This window comes from Drosophila nasuta, chromosome 3 (assembly GCF_023558535.2).
Source record: "Drosophila nasuta strain 15112-1781.00 chromosome 3, ASM2355853v1, whole genome shotgun sequence".
Classification (NCBI taxonomy): domain Eukaryota; kingdom Metazoa; phylum Arthropoda; class Insecta; order Diptera; family Drosophilidae; genus Drosophila; species Drosophila nasuta.
The window spans coordinates 10746879-10768822 of record NC_083457.1 but is presented as its reverse complement, the minus strand read 5'-3'; the positions used below and the strand labels follow the sequence as shown (position 1 = coordinate 10768822).

Genomic DNA, 21944 nt, shown 5'->3' with positions numbered 1-21944 from the left:
TTATTGCAACTAAAAAAGTATTCACATATAAACTTTAACGACACCATTTGAAGTGCAAAAGCTGTCAAAAATATTAAATCTTAATAATTGATAAGTGCTGTTGTGATCTTATAATTGGAATAAAATTACATGTTTTATTAAAATAAAATATTTTAAACCCCAATTTGAAAGGCTAAAACTAAATAAACTCTTCTGCAATATCATTAAAACCACATAAAAATAAATAAACTATTTATATTCATACAGTCATATATGTATATTATAAAATTTAACTAAATGTGCCATGAAGTTATAATAAAAGCAATGATAATAAACATATTAATAGTAATAGTCAAATTAATGAATGAATCTTTTGACTATCTGTCTGAAATGAATTTTAAAACAATTTGTTAAGCTCTTAGAATTCAGTTGCTGTTGATTAGAACTACAAATATTAATTTGTTTGTTCACGAGCAGTTGAGAGAGAGTTATGCAATCGCTTTAGTCACACACAGCTGCCTTTAATTCGGATGATTTTCAATGGCAAACTGAATATTCGGTCACACAAAAGAATAAAAATAAGTCTGAAATATTACTCAAATTCTTTAGAAGGAATTTCAAGCCAAAATTTCAAACTTATACTTAATTTATAGAATTTATTGCGTGATACTATACTATTGAAATTCTCCAGTATCTCAAGCCTTCACAGCTGACTGAAGTTGAGGCCTATGTCGAGAGAGTAAGCACTAAATTATGAACATATCTGTCTCTAAATAAATGACTAAGACTGAGCTATGCAAATGAGTCTAGCCATATTTGTAAGTCAGCCTAGCAATCAAGCACAACATCTGTGCATTATGGATAAAACAAATTACAGCTGCTGATTCAAGTAAGTATATATCTCTCCTATATATAACATACATATATAATACATCTGTGAAAGCGAACGATCTGACTATATCACATATATGTAAGTCTCTCAGTTGCTCCAAAGCAAACAGCATTCAGTTGGGGTACGATGTGCATATTCTACTAGTTATTACCTAGTATAGATCTCTAGTTTTATATAGCCGATGATGTATGGTGGGAATTTCCGTTAACTGGTGCTCTCGACTTTGTGTGTTTCGATTGATCTGTCGCTAGGCAAAACAGAGAACAGAGAACAGAAAGCAGAGCTTATAGAGAACTGAGAGCAAACGAAGTCGCGCATTTTTGTTGTTGTGGAAGTAAACAGATTTCTTTATTTATTTTATTATTAATTTTTTTATAGTTTTTTTCTTTGTTGTTTTTGTGTTCTGTTCAGACACAGACCCATGGCAGAGTTTATAGGTGTCAATTCGAATAACATATCACTAAAAATCAAAACAGAATAGTTCAGTTTCTTTCATTAATTTTAAATGTACTTAATAGCTTTTAGTTTTTGTTTTTGTTTTCGGTTTTTGTTTTGTAGTATTTAGTTAATTTGGTTTGCTTTTGTTTTGTTTGTTTCTTTTAGAATATCGCTACAGGAATTAGCTCTAGTGGCCAAAACTTGTTGTATTGTTAACCAAATTCATCGTATTTTATATTTTGCATTGGAATCATTTAAAGTTGTTTTGAGTTTGCATTTCATTTTTAGTTTTTCTTTCACTGCAATACTTTGTTGTTGCACAGATTGTTGCTAAATTAATGTAGAACTTAAGGTATTAGAAATTAGAGTTAAAAATACAATTGAAATAGTCAACACCATAATAATAAGTACATAATAATAATAGTAATAATATCATCATAATAATAATAATTATAATAATAGTAAATTTATTATACATACATACAAGCTCAATTTTGTTATTTTTATTATTTGTTTTTAATACGTATTGAACTAATTTTAAATGTTTGATTTGGTTTAATTTATATATATTTAATTTACTTTGAGTTTGTTAGAATTTGCTAAGAGTTTTAATTTTAGTTTGTATTTTTGTTTTTCTTTTTTGGTTTTGGTTTTGGTTTTTAATGCTTCAATTTCAATTTAAAGCCTCACCTACACACACATACATATACAGTTAAATAGTTAATAACTTAGTTCTTGGAAGAAAGTTTTTATTAAGACGCTTTTTCGAAATATTTTGATTTGTTCATTGGAGTACGATTTATTTGACTGATACAGATATAGAGATAGATAGATAGATAGAGAGACAGAGAGAGAGAGAGAGTATGTCGAAGAGAGATGACTGAACTGAAACCTTTTGGACTATATCAAAAATATATAATATACGAAAATTTTGAATGCGCTAAGAAAATCATAAGAATTCCTAGTAGTAATACGTACTTAAGAGGTGCCAGGCCAAATGGGCCTGGGAAGATTTGCCTCTTGGAAGAAATAATAGTGGATAGTTGAACATTATTATAAATACATACTAAACTACGGACCATTTAAAAAATACGTGAAATTTGTTCATTATACTTTTTTTTTTTAATATTAATTAAATGTTTGCTTTTGGTTTTTGCTACTACACAAATCGTTTGCTTACGATGTTTGCGGTAATGTTTCCTTATCGATTTTGTTTCATTTTGCAATTTTCATTCTCATTTTGTTTTTGTTTTTATGTTTTACTTTTTGGACCCAATGCAACTTGCTTGAGTGTGTACATTACGTTCGTTAATTTACTTTCTTCAATCTATTTGCAAATTCTATTATGTTGTTATTTGTTTTTTCTTTTTTTATAATTTATTTTGTTAATGCCCGCTTAAAAACATACACAGTAAATTCCTCTAAAATGCTTCTGTTGCTTATTTCTTGTGTTGTTGTTGTTGTCTTGTCACCTATATAAAGTAAATAGTGTTGCATATTATTAATATATTTTCTTATTTTTCATATTTGTTAACGGGGTCTCGCTAATCAAATCCGACTTTGCCGTTTGGTAATTAAGTTTTCGGGTGTTTCTACTCATCATACATCTATCATCTTTCCTCTTTCTATGTTTAACCTCTTTAATGTGTAGCTTGTGTTGTGTATTGTTCATTTGTCGTGTTGTTTGTATTTTAATTACATTTTACACATTCAGATGTTTGCATTTTGGTGTTTTTTGCAAAATTTAATTAAATATACTTTGCATATAACTCGAAAATCAGATTTTAGAGATTTTTAGATTACACATTGTTTACTTTTGTTTTTGTTTTCTTGTTTTTTGGTTTAGTTTTGTTTTGTGTCTACAACAAATTCAATTTAGTTTAAAAACTTTTCAAGTTAGACTAAATGTAAACGTAAATCAGCATCATCGTCAGCTTTATCATCATCATCAACTCCAGTTCAGCATCAGCTTCTCTGCCTTATCCACCGTTGGCTCAGAACGAAGCCTCCACCAGATAGGTGCCATCCATTGGCTGATTGTTTTGGCTATTTTGAGCATTGCTGGCAGCTGGCATATACTTGCCACAAGCCTGAAGAATAAATAAGAAAAAAGAAAGACATTTGCAGGAGATGCATTAAATTATGGGTCGAACAAATGATAAATGCGACTTTGAGATATTGTAAATACATAAATAAATGCCAACAAAGTTTAATTTGTGACCATACTCGTAAATATCTGCAGCTTCAGTTGTGGCATCTTCGCACTTAGATTTCAATTAAAATGTTTAAACAAAAAATTGCAAATAAAAGTCTTTCATCCGGTTCATATGAGATATGAATCATATTTGATGTGACTTCAGTGGGGTATTATGAAGCAGATTGAAATGCTATAATAGTTTCACAAAAGACACAAAAAGTACACATGCAAGAGCTACAGTTCTGTTCAGTCCGTCGAATAAAGTGCTATAGCAGACGGACACGTATAAATCATTTTAGTTAATGTTTCTAATCATTTTTAATGTTTGTTTTGCATGCACGCGTGACAGAATTGTTGCAATAGATAACTATATTGTTTCTATTCTATTGTCCACACAAGTATCCTTCGCCTTATTTCGTATTCCCAAGGTCACTCGACCCCATTTCGACGAGTTTCTAAAACAAAAATTTCAATTTCAGCAAAAACTAAACCCCATTTATCCCGACGGCCTAAAAGCATGCAACATATTTTCACAAAGAACATTTGTTGCGGCTGGAGGTCAAAGTGTTGCATACTTTTAGGCTGCAGTGCAACTGTACTAGAAAATCTCTTGTGTTTTAAGTACTTGTCTTTGTTATTGTTGTTGTAGTTGTTGTTGTTGTTGATGTTGGTTAGAAATGTACATGATGAACACCGAAACAAGAGCAACATTTAGCTAAGTATATTATACTTAAGTACAAAAAAATGTAATTTAACACCCACCTGTACTTGAAACACACACATACATACATACAACAGTAAAGTATACAAAGGATATTACGTAAGTAAGTATGTAAGTAGTATTTACAGTTTGTGTCTTACCTGATAACGCTGGGAACAGCAGCGTCCGCAGCAAGATTGCAACAGACCCGCAGCGCTGTTCGTCGAGTGGGCGGGACTGGCCATCGGCGAGGGCGAGCCCGGTCGCTTTGGCTGGCCGTTATATGGTATTTCTAACTCGACAAATTCACGATCCTTTATGATTTCGAGCATTTTGAGTGTGAGTACCAGAAGAATTTTACAAAGAGAAACGTAGAATACATAGAGTACAATGTTTGGTTTTACTTTTTTTTTGTTTTTTTTTTTTTTTTGCTTTCAAAACAATTCGACATAAATGTACAGAAAGAAACATACTTTAGGAGTGGGGGATATTAAGCCAGGTTTTACACACACTCACACAGACACACACACGCACACACATACATACATACATAAAGACAAACACAGGATTGGATATTACATGTATATATAATATATGGTAATCATAATAAATAAGTACTTATAGAGGTTTAGTCAAAACAACAATCAGAACAGTAAAGCAGGGGGGAAAATTGTCAAACATTAGAACGCTTAAAGTAAGTACGATTAAGTTAAGGCAAATATAATGGTCGGTGAGGGGGCGGGGTGGGAGATTAGTATCGGCTCCTAAGCAATGACAATATTACAATAACACAATGAGAACAATGTTGTTAGTTAGCCAGTCAATGGGCGAGAGGGAGTGGGCATGGTCGGCGAAGGGGCGGAGGACTGACAGCAGAACGAACGCCAGGCAGCAGGGAGAAGGATTTCAAAGCAAGCGCGAGCGAGCGATTGTTTGGTTAGCGGTTAAGGACGCGCACGCGATTTACCGTTTAACCGATTCGTTTAACAGTTATAATAATTATTATTTAAACGTTTAGAACGCACATCAAACGGTTTTCTTAGGATTCGTGCTGTTGATTCTGTAAATGTTTTTAAGAAAGAAGAATTACTCTATTGAACACAAAAGTATGCGGAATTTATTATTATTGCAACATTTTCAAATCAGATCTATTTTTAGTAGTTGAAGCCATTTAAAAACCATAAATTTAAATTCCTCCCAAGTGATTTTTAATTGAACTAATTATATTCACATAAAAGCTCAGTTAAAACATGCTCAAACTGGATATTAACCAGTTGTATGCTGCATTATAAATTTGAATCGAATCCAATTAATTTTCCAAAGTGATGCTCATATAAATTCCATAATATCATTTTACAGATTCAACAAACAAATCTCTAATAAATTAGCCCATTTGTTGTGCGCTCTTTTGCAATCGAATTGTTTAATTTTCAATATTTTTTTTTAATGTTCTTTCTTTTATTTAGTTTAAGTATGTTTTTGGTTTTGTTTTCAGTTTAGTGTGTTGACAGCCATCGATTGCATGTGGTGGCGGGTGGTGGGTGATGGCATTTTTTCAGATCTTTCTTATAGCATTCGCTGGGTGCTTTTTTAAGCATTCTCTTTTTTTTGTATTTCTTCAATAATTGCCAATTAAAAGAACTTAAAAAATCTTAAGTTAAAACAGAACACAGCGCATAGCTTTCAACACAAATCGTTTTCTGCTTTAGAAACGAACAACAAAATCGTAAAACTTAATTGGTACGCGTAAATGAAAGAAATACAGAGGAAGAGAGAGAGATAGATGAAGATAGGGGGAAAGAGTTAGAGATAGATACAGAGAAAGAAATAGCGAAAAGAATGGCATTTAAGTACTAACCGAAAGCACTTACTTTGCAACACGAATTTATTTACGTTTCGCTCTTTGATATTTATAGAAAGGAGTCATAAGTACGTAAGATTGTTTTTGCTTGATTTATAATCGTATATTGTTTGGAATACGATCCATGTGAACAATATGATACGAATGGAAAAATCTTTCGAAACTCAACAACGAAAATAAAATACACAAAACACAAATTTTAAATTATTTCTAGATATTATTTTTGAGATTTATATTGAATACAAATGTAAAATGTACAAAATGAAAATAAACTGTAGAATTTCGCACACCATTTTCTATGTTTAAATTATTCAAATGCTTTTTTTATTATATGTAGTTGTAAGTACTCGTATTTATGCGTGTTTAGTATGTGTATGTATCTAAATTATATGCTAATATTTAACTTTATTCAGGATCGAAGACAACAAAACAACATTTGTTGATTTGTGTTGTCCCTCACTTCTTATTGTTTTAATATTTTATATTGTGCATTAATTATAGATGTAGTATTAAATTATTGGTATAGTTGCAGTTGTTCAAGTTGCTGTGTGGCTTGTCATTGCTTGCCTAATGAGCACGAGGCAAAGGTGAGAATTGTTTTCTACTAGAAAGATGTTCAAATGTTGCTACATCTGTCGAAAAGAGAACACATAGAAAACAAAACAGAGACATCTGATAAATCAATAATGTAAATGAAAACGAGAACGATAACGAGAACAAGAGAAAAAACAAGAAATCAAGATAACAAATCAAATATCGCACGTTGCGTTTCTTTTCTTTTCTTTTCACGGTTCGTTGTTGTCCTGCGAAGAGAATCCTAGAAAGAATACATCGATATGTTAAGTATACGCACCGTTGTCTTTTCAAGACACCGCAACAAATGATGATGCTGCAGTTCAAAGATGTCCTCATCCCTATAATTATCATCCAGCTCAATGCCTGACTCCTGTGCAGCCCAGCGCGCCTCTGCCGCCTTCTTCTTGCTAACAAAGGCAGCTCCCGATGATGCCTTGGCAATCCGTATGCGCGCCAGCCGTGCTTTCTGCATTTACAGCGAAACAATTAAAACGTGAAATGCTTGAATGCATGGGATGCAACTTACCCGCTGCGCTTTACGCTTGTCTGCGCGCTGGTTCTGGTGATAAATTCTACTGAAGTTCGATACAATAACAGGTACAGGTAAGGCGATGACCAGCACTCCGCTGAGCGAGCAAACACCACCAACTATTTTGCCAGCTATTGTCTCCGGCACCATATCACCGTATCTGAAAAACGAGGAAACGAAATTAAAAATCGTATTTCAAAATGCAAAGAATTTCTTAATTTATAGCTGTCAGATTCAATACTGGAATAAATTGAAAATTTCCATTTTTTATTCTTTTTTGCTGTTTAAGTAGGAAAACATTCTGGCCAAAAGAAGTTATTTAAGATATGTTTTATAGGACACAAATTTGGCTGCAGTTTGGCTTGACAAGGTGGTCTATAGTATATTTTGAACGCAAAGTATATCGATATACCAAATAGGGCTCTATTTAGCTTTTCTTGATTAAGAGTATCTCAAAGTCAAAAATTTTTGACAGACGATCACACACGACTTGTTTATATGTTTTTTCTACTTCTACACTAGCAAATACTACTCTACCTTTTACTTTTTCAATTAAAATACTGAATTGTACATACATCCATTTTCCAATGCAAATATTTGTTGCATACTTTTCAGAGCAAGCTTATTTTAAATCTTTTAATCTAAGGCTAAACTGTATTATCATTGATTACAGCAGCTATACAACTACTTAGCGAAATGCAAAACATAAAAATAGTATCAGCTTTATGGTCAGTAATGATATATGTATGAGCATGAAAAAGTCAATAAAAAGTTATTTTATTGCCCATTTAGCTCGTAGCCTCGGCAGTAAAGATTTATACCGTATATGTAGCACTTTTCTACGGTTTTAGCCAACTGAATCAAAGACACATTAATCTTAGCGAAATATAATTTTGAACATATAAAATACTACATTGATTTACCGACTGAACTACTTGCAAATAGCTAGCTGAATTCTCTAGATATTGCAGTTTTCTTAAGTGCGCACTAAAAGCGGAATTTTTGAAAATTCCTCCCGGAAGGGGGTGACATTTGTTGGAATTTCCGTGGAGGAAGCTTTCTTAGGAGAAATCCCCCATGAACACTGCAAGTAAACAGTTTATTTCTTAGAAAATTTACTATGCAATCGAGAAATAGCCGCGTGGGATTTCTTGAATGTGTAATGTCGAAAAGTTTTAATTTATATTCAATTGCGCCGGAACTAATTTTCTAACTTTTTGGTTTAAGAAAATGATAGGAGGGGAATCAGTTTCTAACTAGTTGCTTTAAGAAAATGATGGGAGGGGAATAAGTTATGATACAACTATTTTAAATAGTAAGAGAAGAAGTTTAAAAGTTGTTGATTAAGTTTTAAGGTTATTCTCATTAAAGTTTTAAGGAATGGTTTTTGGGATGTTTTTTACCTTCTCTTTAAGCATTAATAAACTCTCTAAAAATTCCTCTTTAAACTATATTATATTTTTGTACTATATGTTATACTTTACTTACCCCAACGTCGTCATGGTGACAATTGTGTACCAGAAGGCCGCCGGTATGGAAGTGAAATTGGTGCCATTCACGTTCTTCTCGGCATAGAACATGACCGTGGCGAATATGATGATGGCCATGGCCAGTGAGAAGACCAGAAAGCCCAATTCACTGGCGCACGACTTGAGCGTATAGCCGAGGATGCGAAGACCCTGCGAGTGGCGGGAGAATTTGAAAATGCGAAAAACGCGGAACACACGCAACGTGACAAAGGCGCCGCTAACATCATCATTGTCCGTGATGCCCAGACCAATGTAATATGGCATAATGGCCACCACATCGATGATGCTCATCACGCTGCGCACAAACTTGCAGCGATCGGGCGCCGCAAAGAGACGCAGCAAATACTCGGCGGTGAAGATCATCACACAGGCGGTGTCCAGGCAGAAGAATACGATTTTGTAGCGCTCGCCGCAGGGCAAGGTGCCGGCCCGTCCGGGCCGATGGCCGCAGGGCACTGTCTCCACCACATTGGCCATGACGGAGACGGCAATGAAGAAGCCGGTGACATAGTAGAAGACCAGCGCACTGGTCGATGTGTGTGGATTCTCAAAGGCACGCCACATCTTCTGGCGTATGTTGGTTAACTGCTGTAAATTCTGATCACCATTCTCCGACAGTTTGTCGTCCATCAGGCGCTCGGCATTCTCACGCTTCCGATCGCGATAGTCCTCGTAGCAGCAATCCCCAATGACATCCGGCAGGATGCCAAAGAACGCGAGCTCCTCGTCGTAGCTGGTGAGGCATTCGTGTTTCGGGTAATGCAATTTCCCAGTGCGATAATAGTTGAGTATGTGCCGAAAGATGTCCGGATCCCGATCAAAGAAATACTCTTTGCAATCCTCATCGTAAAAGAATTCCCGTTCGTTCGACCCGAGCAACGTGTCCGGGTATTTTTCCAACGTATTGCGCCAGGTCTCAAACCGACGACCAGAGACATTTATCAGCAGCTTCTCGTCGTCCGTTTTGCGACGATCCTTGGGCATGGGAGGCGGTGGCAATGGATGCGTAGCAATCGGCACCCCCAACCGATGGCCGCCGCCCGTGCAAAGGGCAGCCAAGCGGCGACCGAGGCCATACTGTGTGGTGGAATGTTTCAGTGTCCCAAGACGATCACGGGGCGTATTTGTTTTTGGTTTTTTTGTTTTTTGTTTCTTTGTGTGGGAGGAGGGATGGTGGGACGAGGCGATTCACGAGGTATTCGGCGGTCAATGGAGGCTTCACTGTGATCTCTCTCTCTCTCTCTCTCTCTTTCTCTCTTTGAGCTTCTCTTGATTTTGCTCTTCTTGTATTTGAAGTTTTTCTCTTTTTTTTCTTTGGCTCACTTGGACTTAGTTCTAGTTAAAGCTTTCACACATTAACGGCAGCTTCTTTGATTTAATTAGCTTAATTTATTTCAACTTGCTTGATTGAGTAAAGTAGTAATTCTTTGCTTCGTCTTCTTCTTCTTCTTTTTCTGCTTTTTGGGTTTTCCTCTAACTCACTTTGCTTACTTTGTCGCTTCTATTCTTTCCTTGCATTTCATCTTGAGTTATTGATGTTGTCTTGTTGTAGTTGTTGTTGCTTTTGTTGGTGTTGTTGTCATTTGGCGCTGCTGGCCAAGCATTTTCTTATTGCTTAAACGTATTGCTGTCATTTTCGCTTTATTGTTGTGCGCGTCGGGGAAATGGAAAATTTTTGCTTTGCTTTGCTTTGCTTTGCTGTCGCTTCTCTGTTTTTTTTCTCTCTGGGCTGCAGCACTGCAATTGGCAAAAGAAGAACAATAACAGAATAAATAATACAAAGTTTTTTGCCAAAAAAGTTTCGCAATAAGTTAAAACACAACTCGCACTCACACACATACATATTCGGAAAAGTTTCGCACAACCCACACACACAAATACGTATGCGCAATGCCCCAAAGTGTCACCCACGCACTGTGTGTGTGTGTGTGTGTGTGCGGCAGATTCGGAATGCCACTTTATGTAAACATTGTGCAATTTTTGGTTTCTTCGCATCCAGAACATGAAAAAGCAATGTAATTATAGAAATGCCCTCACGCCAGCATTTCCAGCACTCGAGTAAACAAAAAGAGTTGTCAACAATTATAACATAGTACAACTGCATGGGCATTAATAAAGAAGGAATCGACGAGAGGGATACTAAATGACGCAAGCGAAAATCTTTTAGAAATTTCAGAAGTGTTTTTATACTGACACCAAAAATAGAATCATTTATTCTTAGGAATTTTTTATGTATTGAACAAAGAACGCTTTAAAACGAAACAGCTAACGAAAATATTAATGATTTATTTTCTAAATTATTGCATTAGAAATAATCATTAATCATTATTTATTTAATTTTAAATTATAAATAGTACTAATAATGATCCAATAAAAGAAATCATAAGTCTGTCAATTTGGACTTTTTTGTTCACAGTATTTAAATGCAGAAAGACGGAATAGAAAACTTTATCAAAAATTTAAGAACGTTTCTTAAACTGGCATAAAATATATAATCTTTTATTCTTAGTAAATCTTAAATATATTGGAAGCAATAATTTGTGTATTGCTTAAGAAATAGTCATTAATCATTATTAATTTAATTTTGATTCCGAATTTTAATTTAATTGTTTTGAAATCATTATTTATTAAGTTCACCTATTAGCTAAATATATAAATTAGAATGAAAACTAATGAATAATCATGACGATAAAATTATTTCCTTTGCGTTTAAATTAGATTCTTAAACACAAAAGTTAAAAGAAAAGTTATGGAAAATAAAGGACAATTTTGAATCTATATAAAACTCTTACCCCTTTGAATATTTAAAGAGGATAATTTTAAAATTGTTCTATAAATTCACAAACAAAAATAAATTGCAAGAGTTAAGATTGTATCCGTAAATAGCAAAACTACCCACACAATTCGTCGCATAAAAAGCGAAAAGCTGATTTCCATTTTATGCAGATTTAAACATACTTAAACTCAGCAAAAAAATACTCGCAGTAAATTCTTTTTAGCGAAACGTTCCAGATTTGCGATAAACATTCAACACGTGTCGAGCAATATATGGCGCCTTTTCTTTCTTTCTTTTTTTGTGTTTTTTTTGCATATGCCTGCAATGAAATTTTATGAAATATACAACAAACACAGTTTTTTATGGTATCGGTTGGGAAAATATTTTGGCATTTCCGGTTTAACAAATGTATTAAATCGAATCATAAAACTCAAAAAAAACATTCGAAGAGCATTCCGGGGGAAATGCTCTGGCGTTTGTTTACATTGTTGATTTTCGAACAGAACAGAGCAGAGCAGAGCAGAGCAGAGCAGAGTTTTCAGCTCATCCTCATAATGCAGACAAGACGCCAACATTCAAAGTTGTGTTGTCTAAACATCTAAAAACGAGCCACATGCACATGCTAGGAGAATGGCCACAGCTGCCCCCAAACAGCAAACATCGTTGAATACTCGCCACCAGTTTAATGAGTCTGTTGTACTTTCCCCAAAAAAGAATCGACCAAGCAAACAAATCTATCGACCAACCAACTGACTGACTGACTGGCTGACCAACTGAAACTGAGCAATCAACCGACTGGCTTCCATCTGTCTGAGAGCGTTGGCGTTTTTTTTTCATTTTTTTTTTTTTTTGTGTTGTGTTGTGGGTGGTGCTTAATGACTGGATGGTTCAGTGGTTCAGTGGTTGGGTGGTGCTGTTCTTGGCGTATTTTCGTACTAAAATTTATGTGCATTTCTACACAGTAAACACCCCGAAACGGTCCCAAAGTCATTTTCCAACTACAATTAAAACGCAAACATTATTTTGCCTCGCTTCTTCGAGTGTCTTTCGAATTTCCCCCCCCCTCCTCGTCGGACAATCGACGTTGTGGCATTTGTCTTAAGTCGTTTGACAAAAAGTCATTTGTTTCCATAAATGTCACATTGCTGGCGTGCTCTTCAAGTCCATATAATGTGGCTCTCTGATTTATATAATATTTACGAGTAGTATGACTGGCACGATAGTTGTTCTTGTTATTGTTATTGTTCTTGTTGTTGGTTGACAATCGATCCGAGCGAGACTTGTGAATTGAATTCTATAAAACGGGGGAAGAAGTGTTTGCATATTTATGGGCGCTGTCAAATGGATTATAAATATTATTATTAATGCAGATCTAAAATTGACGAGGGGGGGGAGTGCAGGGAGTAAAGAATGTGGCTTTTATAGCTTAGGTGCGTGGAGCCAAAGACCGAAGGAACATCTCGTTCGTTGTCACAGTCGAAGCCATGGCAAATGCCATTAGAAGTTATTAGTTATTTGATGGTCGTTTCTCGATGCCGTTAATAGGTGATGGCTTTTCGGCTAAGGTTACGCAAGTTTGACCTGTGCTATCCGAGGTCAGGTGTTAGAGTGTTTTCATTTCACCCACAGCCCAAAATGGGAAATGCGAAAACAAAAGAAGCAGATTGAAATTGATATAGCGGAAAGTAGCCACGGGAATGTCGTAACATTAAATCTAATGCCATTGTATAACAGAACATTAATTAACGCTTAGCAGAGTTCATGTACATTCAGTAAACAGACATCTAAAAATTATTATTGCAATGGAAATTTGTTTAGAAATTTAATGACGATAAACAAATAATTTAAGAATATAGAATATCTTAACTTATGTATATTCGGCGATTGAATATCTACGAATATTATTAGAATAGAAATGAGCTTTAGAATAATTCCAAATGCAAATAACAATTTAAAGATATATAAAACAAATCTTTAAATTTATATTCAATTAAATTAATAGGCATACATTAAAAGGCATCATAATATAAGAAACTGTGAAATCTAATTTTGAAACTGATATCTATGTATGTATATAATATATTTAATTTAGTGCACACTCAATTATTAACAAAGTAAAGTCTATAGCCATCCAAGTTTTTGACATAATTCTAGAAGTTATTGTTTTTAATGAACTGAATTTTTATTTTATATTTCTGAAATAGAAGTTTTGTAAGTATTCCAAAATAATAAATTCTATTTAAATACTGCTATTCTTAATAAAAATATATAAAAACACAAAATCAATAACAAACTCATTAGGTAATAAAATTACCAATCACACAACAAATAAACTCATCCCAAGAAATATAAATTTTTCCAATGAAGTGAGAAATCTATTTATTGATTTTTAAATGAAATGCTTCAAAACACATTTCAAATAATATAAAATTTATAGACTACAATTTGCTACTGGAGATGTTATTTTTGATAGGAATACTGTCGTTTTAATGAAAGTAAATAAATTCAGAAAACCATTAGGTTATTTTTAATAAACAAAGTTCTACTCCAAGATATGTGTTATATTCATATTTTTTAATGAACTGAGAAATCTGTTTAATGATTTTTAAATTACTTAACTCAAACACACACATTTTAAATAATTCAAAATAAGTCGTCTACATTTTGTTCCTGAATTTCTGCATTTTATAGAAACATTTGTAAAATATTGTTATATTATTTTTAAAAGTTTTGAAAATGGGGAATACTATTGATTTAATAAAATTAATTAAATTCAGAAAATTATTAAGAAATCTAAAAATATTAGATTATAAAGGAGTTTCATATAAGGGGTTTCAATGAAGTGAGAAATATGTTTATTGATTTTTGAATTCAAACACACACAATCTAAATAATTAAAAGTGAATAGACTACATTCAGTCACTGAATTCACAGCAAATGTTTCTTAAGTATGCTTTTATTTAAATACAGTTTTTTGTTTTATAAAATCCTAGATCAATCAATCTGACCCTACAGCACAAACGACAAACAGCTTCCCTCTGTAAAAAGTACGTGAAGCAAATACGAGTACACAAGGACATTTAGTTGGGCAAACGAAACTCGTTTAGCTTTGTTTTAGCATTTGGGGGCGGGGTCTTGACTTTGCTTTTATATTCGATATAATGTAATAAAGTAATTGCATTTTATGCTCGTAGTTTACGCTGTGAGGAGATGTCGTCAGCTCCAAGTGTCCAATCGCCACCCGCTTATCACTCAAAATCAGCGCACATAAATGTACACACCATTTGACACACACACACACACACACACACACACACATACGCATAGACACGCTCTTCAAACAGATTCAACGGTTGATAGACTGACAGCTCGGCATAAACACACACACACACACACCCAAACACACACACACACATACAGAGGCACTCTAGCTGCTGCTGTGGCACTTTACCTCAACGCCTCAATCAAATAGAATCACCCAATACTCCCGCTTCGCACTTCTCTGCTTCCGAACTCCCCGCAGCAGCCGTCGCGCCTTAATGTTTTAATGCCACATTATCCTATCAACAATTTTGCTGGCATAGGTCGACCTTGCTGCTTTCGGTCGGTTACTGTGCCCCAAATGGAAATTAATCAATGCCGTTTGCTTTGCTCTCTTCCATTGATGTTGACGTCGCGTCGCCTTGCTGACGTCGTTGACTCGGCGCCCGATGTTATGCTATAGTTATACAATTACAACAACAACGACAACAAGAAAACAACGAGAACAACAGCAACCACATTGAATTGACGTGTGCGTGTTGTGCGCCATCAAAATAAATTGTCAAACATCAAATGGTTGGCAAAAGCCAGCCTCAGCAGCCCAAACGCAATACAACACCTAACACACAGTCTAGCCAACAGAAAGTGTGCGGAAAGGAGAGGAGAGGAGAGGGGAAGAACTTCCGTTCACCTAAACAAAGGCGCCACATGTCCTTTTTTTTGCAGGCTTCATTAATTATTTGCGTAGCTTATTTTTGAGACAACTCTCGCTTGGCCCCTGCCTAATTATTTGTTTTTATTTTTTCGCGCATTTTGCGTCTCAAGGTTATGCTACAAATTTGCTCTATCTTCAACCCGAGAGTGCAGCACAGTCAACACCAACAACAACAACAACAACATCTGCTAAAAACAATGCCCCAGCGTTTTTATAATGATGCACATCCATCCATTCGCACCGCGCGCCCATAAACCAACATTGTATACAATTTGTCTTCGCCCTTGCCAAAAACGAAAAAAAAACAAAAAAACACAGAAAGCGAAAAGAAAACGCGAAAAAAAAGAAAGAGAGAGTTCAAATGGTCGGGGTGATTGACTTGTTCTTGAGGTTTGCGACGTCCATAAAACATAAACAATTGCCAAACCGCAATTATGAATAGAACAACAATAAACAAATCAAAGAAGATCTATTTAATTGATGGCAGTCATGCAAACATTTTGCGCTATCTTTGAATGGGGGGCTATAAAATTGATTTCAGCTCTACCTCACGAAAGTCAACATTAATAATTGCCTTGAGCGTAATTGAGATTGTATTTAATTGTTTATCCATTAAAAAGTAATCAATTTACCACAAAATATATTTAAGTTAAATTGATCAGAACAATATCAATTTTATAAACATGAAAATAAAAGAAAATTAAAAGGCTTTAAAATTTATGAAGATAAATAATTGTATTGTAGGAAAAAAACAAAGAATTATCAGTGAAAAAATAAATAAAATTTGTATAGTAAAATGTAATTATTATTCACCAAATATAAGTATACTTTTAAATGTAAAATGTAATTATATTATTATTATCTTTTAAAACGTTAACAATGAATCGAATATTATATTTTTCGTCTAAGCCAATGCAACTTTCAAATAAAAAGCTTCCAAGTCTTCACTACCAATTATTATTATACTATAAATAACCTTGACATTTAAAGCCACAGTTTCTCATTAAAGAGGTGCTAATTTCATTTTAATGGTGAATTATTTTAATGAGTTCTTCGCAATGAAATTTATAAAGAGCAAACACGAAAGAAACTTTGTTACTTTATTTGGACTTCAACAGTTCAAATTTAAATCCAATTAAAGTACATTTACAATTCGCATAGTAATTAAAAATGGAAATTCTGCCTATTTTTTGTTTTGATGATTTCTCAACGCCTATCTTAAATTAAAGTGTATATACAATTCGCATATTAACTTGAGATAAAAATTCTGCCTTTATCATTTCCCCCTATTATTTTGTAGCTTTATTTTTTGCGCGACGCTTTTGTTTTTGTTCTTTCCTTTTTTTAGATTCTGTTTATTGTCGAGTACTGCGCACAGCCTATTACCATTACCAGCCTTAAACCAACCCCTTGAAGCCCCTCTTCATGTGACGACGTTCTCGCATCCGTTCGGCAGCTAGTTAGGCATTAATGTACAAAATACACGTAAAATCTACGGAAATCCTGTGCATTTCTTTTTTCGAGGGACCCAATTACCAGAGCATTATTATGAGTTTGGTTTTTTGCTCCGCAACTAGCGTTTATTTTTATTCTCTCCCACTCAGATTGTCACTCTCTCTCTCTTTGTAGCTGACTCTCTCGCGCACGCACACACTCTCTCTCTCTTTTTAGCGGCAGCAATTTCCAACATTTTGACCACCGGAACCGCCAAAATCCCTAGCCATATTGGAAAAAAAAAAAAGAAAAGGGGACAGTGCAACATTTAAAAATGAAACTAAAAATTGCTTTCAGTTCATAAACGCATTTTTACGATTACAACGACGAGTGCGAGTGTTGGGGTTGGGGGGGTTGGGGGATGTGCATTCGAGAATATTGTATTTTTATGGACATTAAGTTAACAATGTTTACATTCAGCTGTGTTCTATTTTTAAACAATAACAACGCAACTAAAACCAAGCCAAAATCCATCCGTCTGCTTTTGCTGCTGCTTCCAAATTTTGTTTACAACCAATTTGTGTATGTTTTAATTTGTTGGATTCTGCGTTGGCGGCATTCGTATAACCAAACTATTGAAAATTTCCAAATGCAAAAAAGAAAATGAGACTATTTTTTTTTTGTTGTTGGGGAGAGCCGAGTCTGCGCCTGCTCAGAGGCCCCAAGGGGGAGGCGGCACTTTTTGATATGGGTGGTTGATTCTGGGGTTTGGGTCGCTAGGCGGTTTTCCTTTACTTTTCTTTTCTTTTCTCGTTTCGTTTCTTTGCTTTGCTTTTCGGTGGGTCGTCGTCTTTCGCCTCGTTGTCGACGCCATCGTCGTTGCGTCGTCGTCGTCGTCGTTGTTGGTTGTGGCATCTTCTTCGTTGTCGGCTCAACATCAAAAACGTTTTGCTGTTTGTCTCTGGGACTTATGAACATTTTATAATTTTGCGTCCGGGTTACTTAAGTAGCGCTTATGTATCCATTTCTCCAGTGGCCCAACAACTCAATTGAGGTGGGGTTTTTCCTTTCGGTTCTTTCCACTGCTTTTTTTGCCCAGGCCAAAACCATGCTCATTGCTGATATTTAGAATGTTGATTCATCATTTATAAACAGGCCTAAATGACATTTCTAAGTAAGGACATGACAATTGATGACCCAGGCGTAATAAACAACAGTTTCGATAGCTTGATTGATGAATCCCAATTCAATACGAAATTCTAGCCAGAAAAATGTGTTGATCAAAATTTCGAATTCCTTAAAGAAAACGCTCGGCTGAATTATTGAAAACTATGGTGAGAATTGTGTCAATTGAGGTAATCAGCCACATTTCGTTACTATTGGGCCAACGTTGCGTATGCTTATTATTAATTTAAAACATTGCGTATACGTCACGTTGTTGCCAAGCAGCAGCACATTCGATTGCCAAAAGCTGATGTATTATTTAAATTGCGTGCGTAGTACGCTCGACAATCAGATAGGCACCTCAGACGATGCTGGACGATTCCTCCCATTGGGAATCAGTGGGCAGGACATGTGCAACTTATTGGATTTTACAATCGGCCATTCGAATTAATTGCAAGAGCCATAAAATTCATGTATGTGTGTGTGTGTGTGTGAGGGTGGGTGAGTGTATAATTGTGCTTATCGGTGGAACGCATCGACAGCACCGAAAAACTTTACGTTCGCATTTAACGCGCCACTGAAAAAGGCGAATCCGAATGAAAACGAAACCGAAACCAAAACGTGATAGTGACCCAAACTAGGATAACATGCAGGATGTGTGGAGGGGGGAAGGGAGGGCCAAGGCAATGGCGTAATTTATGTAGGCTCGCTAAGCCTTTCATGCGTGAAATGTGATTATATCTACGTATAAAACCCTTACATACCAGAAGTGTTTGTTTGCTTGCGTGTGTGTGTGAGTGTGGCAGATATAATTCAGGGTTGTCAAGCAGTCTCAATGAGCATTAAATCCAATCGGAGAAGCATCTCAAGTACGATTAAAACATTTCATAAACATCAACCATAATCAAATCTATTAACTTTAACCTTTTGCAAAAACAAATCTAAACAAATATTTTGATTTATATTCGCACCTTCGCAGAATTGTTCTTGAATTCTCTTTGTTCGCCAATTTTGCTTACAATATTTAGCAAATTTATTGATTAAGTGTTTTTTTTAAATTACTATCGTGAAGAATTTGTGTTCGCCGCATGAAATATGAGTAATGGCAAAAACAATAATTATGTTTATGTTTTTTTCGTGGGCATTTTTCAAGGTTGTGCTGGAATATTGAACCACACACAATTATTTTGTAAACAACCTATGAGCACATTTTATGATTTATTTATGAAATATTGTATGAAATGTGAAAAAGTGCAAGAAGTCATGGTCTATTTATTTTTAGCCAAACTAAAAAACAATTTAAATACAGAATCACAGCGTAATGAAAATTTCTTGAGTAAACAGCACAACAAATTTTTGTAGATGTTGAATCGATGAGTAATTTAAAAGATCTTGTACGGAAGGTCGAAGAAAATATTTATGTTTACTTTATTGATAATGTTTGCTAAATGATTATTGTGATTTAGATGTTAAACCTATAAATATAATCTGTTTTACTTATTGATATTGATAATTGTAATTTTGATTATTGATTTATAAATATTTAAAACATCATTAAGCAAAATATTTAATGAGCAAATAATTGCATGGAATTTGCTTTTGAAATGGGTCTACAAATTTAATTTTAAAATATAAATTGTTTCATTGATAAACATAATTTGTTCATATCGTATTTAATAGCCAATTAAAAGTAAAAGAATTTATTTTAATAAAAAAGGCTTTAAGTTTCTTAATTCATATTGAAAATATTACATTAAATTATTTTAGATCAAAACAGTTTCTTTGCGTCGCAGAAAGAACTAAGTGAAAGTACAAGAATTTAATTTTATAAAAACTTATTAGTTACGTTATTCAATTTATATTTAGAATTTCAATTTGTCAGATTCTTCGTGTCCCAGAAATGACCAAGTAAACTTATAGTGCAAAAGATTGCTAAAATAAAGGGTCTAGCCAAACAGTTTATTTAGATTATTAAATTATCTCTTTCTTCAAAACTTGATAACAAAAAAAATGGTAAAAATAACAAAAACATTATTTTCTTTCATAATTGGCCTAAAACACTAAATTTTAATTAAGAATACATGTAGAATATTAAATTGAATCAAATATGTTTTTCCTATAAAAGTGTTATTTATTGGATTGATAAAAATAGCGCAGTGAAAGTAAAAGTGCTTATCAGCAGGTTCATGCTGCTAATATTAAATGGTTACTATGTGCACAGCACTTTGCAAAATCCTTGAAAACTAGCGCAAAAAAAAAACCGTTAAGCCTAAGCACAGTTTAAAGCTTTCATTGGATTTCCATCTATGTTGATAATACAACGGCATTGGCAACAACAACGGCAGCAGCAATAAGTAAAAACCAAATGCAGGACGACACGCAGCAGCAGCATCAGCAGCAGCAGCTGCTGTGCATCAAGCGCGTCATCAACACACACATACACACACACAAGCAGGACACCGACACAAAGGCACGTGCACATAAACCATTATGCTATATATACATATGTGTGTGTGTGTGAGCAAATGTACACACATATGCACTGTGTATGGGATGGTGTTGGTGTCTGCGTATTAATGTGGCTTTGTTGTTGCGCCAAAAACCAAGCCAAGGATTTTTCGCACATTTGCTCCAGCAAATGGACTGTTTGGACTTAGCTGCTGCCTCTGCTGATACTGTGCGCTCTTTCTCTCCTACAGACGACCTTCACTTTCACACACTGAGAGCGCACAACACAGCCGCCGTGGCCGTCAACGTTAGTTTTTGTTGAATGACTTTTTGTTGCTACTGCTGTTTGTTGCACATTAAAATAAAAAGCGGGCGCACATTAATTAGGCCAACACCGTGCACTTGCACGCAACGAAGCGTAATTAAAATTAAAAAAAAAAAAACTAAATTATAATGTCTACACTTATTATGAACATGAATTTTCACAAGGACAATTTTGTATTCCTTTTTGGCTTGTATTTTGTGTTGTTTGTAGGTGTCCCTACACGAGACGACCGACTGTGTCGTCTCGTCGTGCAAGAACAACAACAAGAGCAACAACAACATTCGCGCGGATACACACATTTTCACAAATCAAAAAAGCAAACGAATGTTGCCACACACACTCACTCTAACCCACCCACATACACCCACACACACACGCAGTAGCCGTATAGAAAAAAGTCGCTCACACATACACACTCAGACACACATGTGGAGCGTTTAATTTTCATTGTTATGGATTTTCCGCCTCAATCTGTTTTATTAAACAATTAGTTTATGCATATTTCATTAAGCATTTGGTGTTATTGCTGCCTGCTGCTTGCTGTAGTACTCTAGTGTCTGTGGTCATTGTTATGCCACACACACACAAACACATACAAATACCCAAATACATATACACATTTACAACCAGGCACTTACACTTACATTCACGTATGCGTTGTGCGGTTGTGTGTGTGCGTGTTGTAGTTTACATTTTTACACTTGTTCTCGTTTTAGCTTTTTTCACGCTGCCCGCACATTTTCGCTTGACGCGCTTTTGGCTTTTATTTTTGCACTATTTTTTTGCACATTTCTTCCTCAGCGCGTTTGCTTGCAATTTGGAATTCTTTTTTCTCTTTTCTTTTTTTTTTGCTGTTCGCTCAGCTTTTTTTGGGGTTCGCCTGCACGCACGATTTCCAAAAGTCCCGTTGCGTTCAAACGTTCTCGACAAACTGAAAGAACGGAAAGTGAAAAGCGCGCAGCAGCAGCAGCAATAGCAGCAGACCAGCAGGAGAGCGGCAGGGTTGCTGCTGCTGCACCTAGCTGCGCCTCCTACGTAGCCGCCTACTGGCCATGTGTAATACTACGTAGTCGCTCTCCTCTCGCTCTCTTTACAGCTGGCAGCAATCCGGGACGCGCAT

General features: G+C 35.0%; 1 protein-coding gene across 1 annotated transcript; it reads right to left on the bottom strand.

The window, feature by feature from the left end:
• Window positions 1-1390: 1390 nt before the first annotated feature.
• LOC132794206 (potassium voltage-gated channel protein Shal) lies at window positions 1391-21776 on the bottom strand. Its single transcript, XM_060804499.1, is given in 7 exon segments — window positions 1391-3399; window positions 4368-4520; window positions 6921-7109; window positions 7170-7332; window positions 8661-9721; window positions 9724-10438; window positions 21463-21776. Coding segments are annotated over 6 exon segments (1716 nt in total). The 5' UTR covers window positions 9778-10438; window positions 21463-21776; the 3' UTR covers window positions 1391-3303.
• Between the last annotated feature and the right edge of the window lie 168 nt (window positions 21777-21944).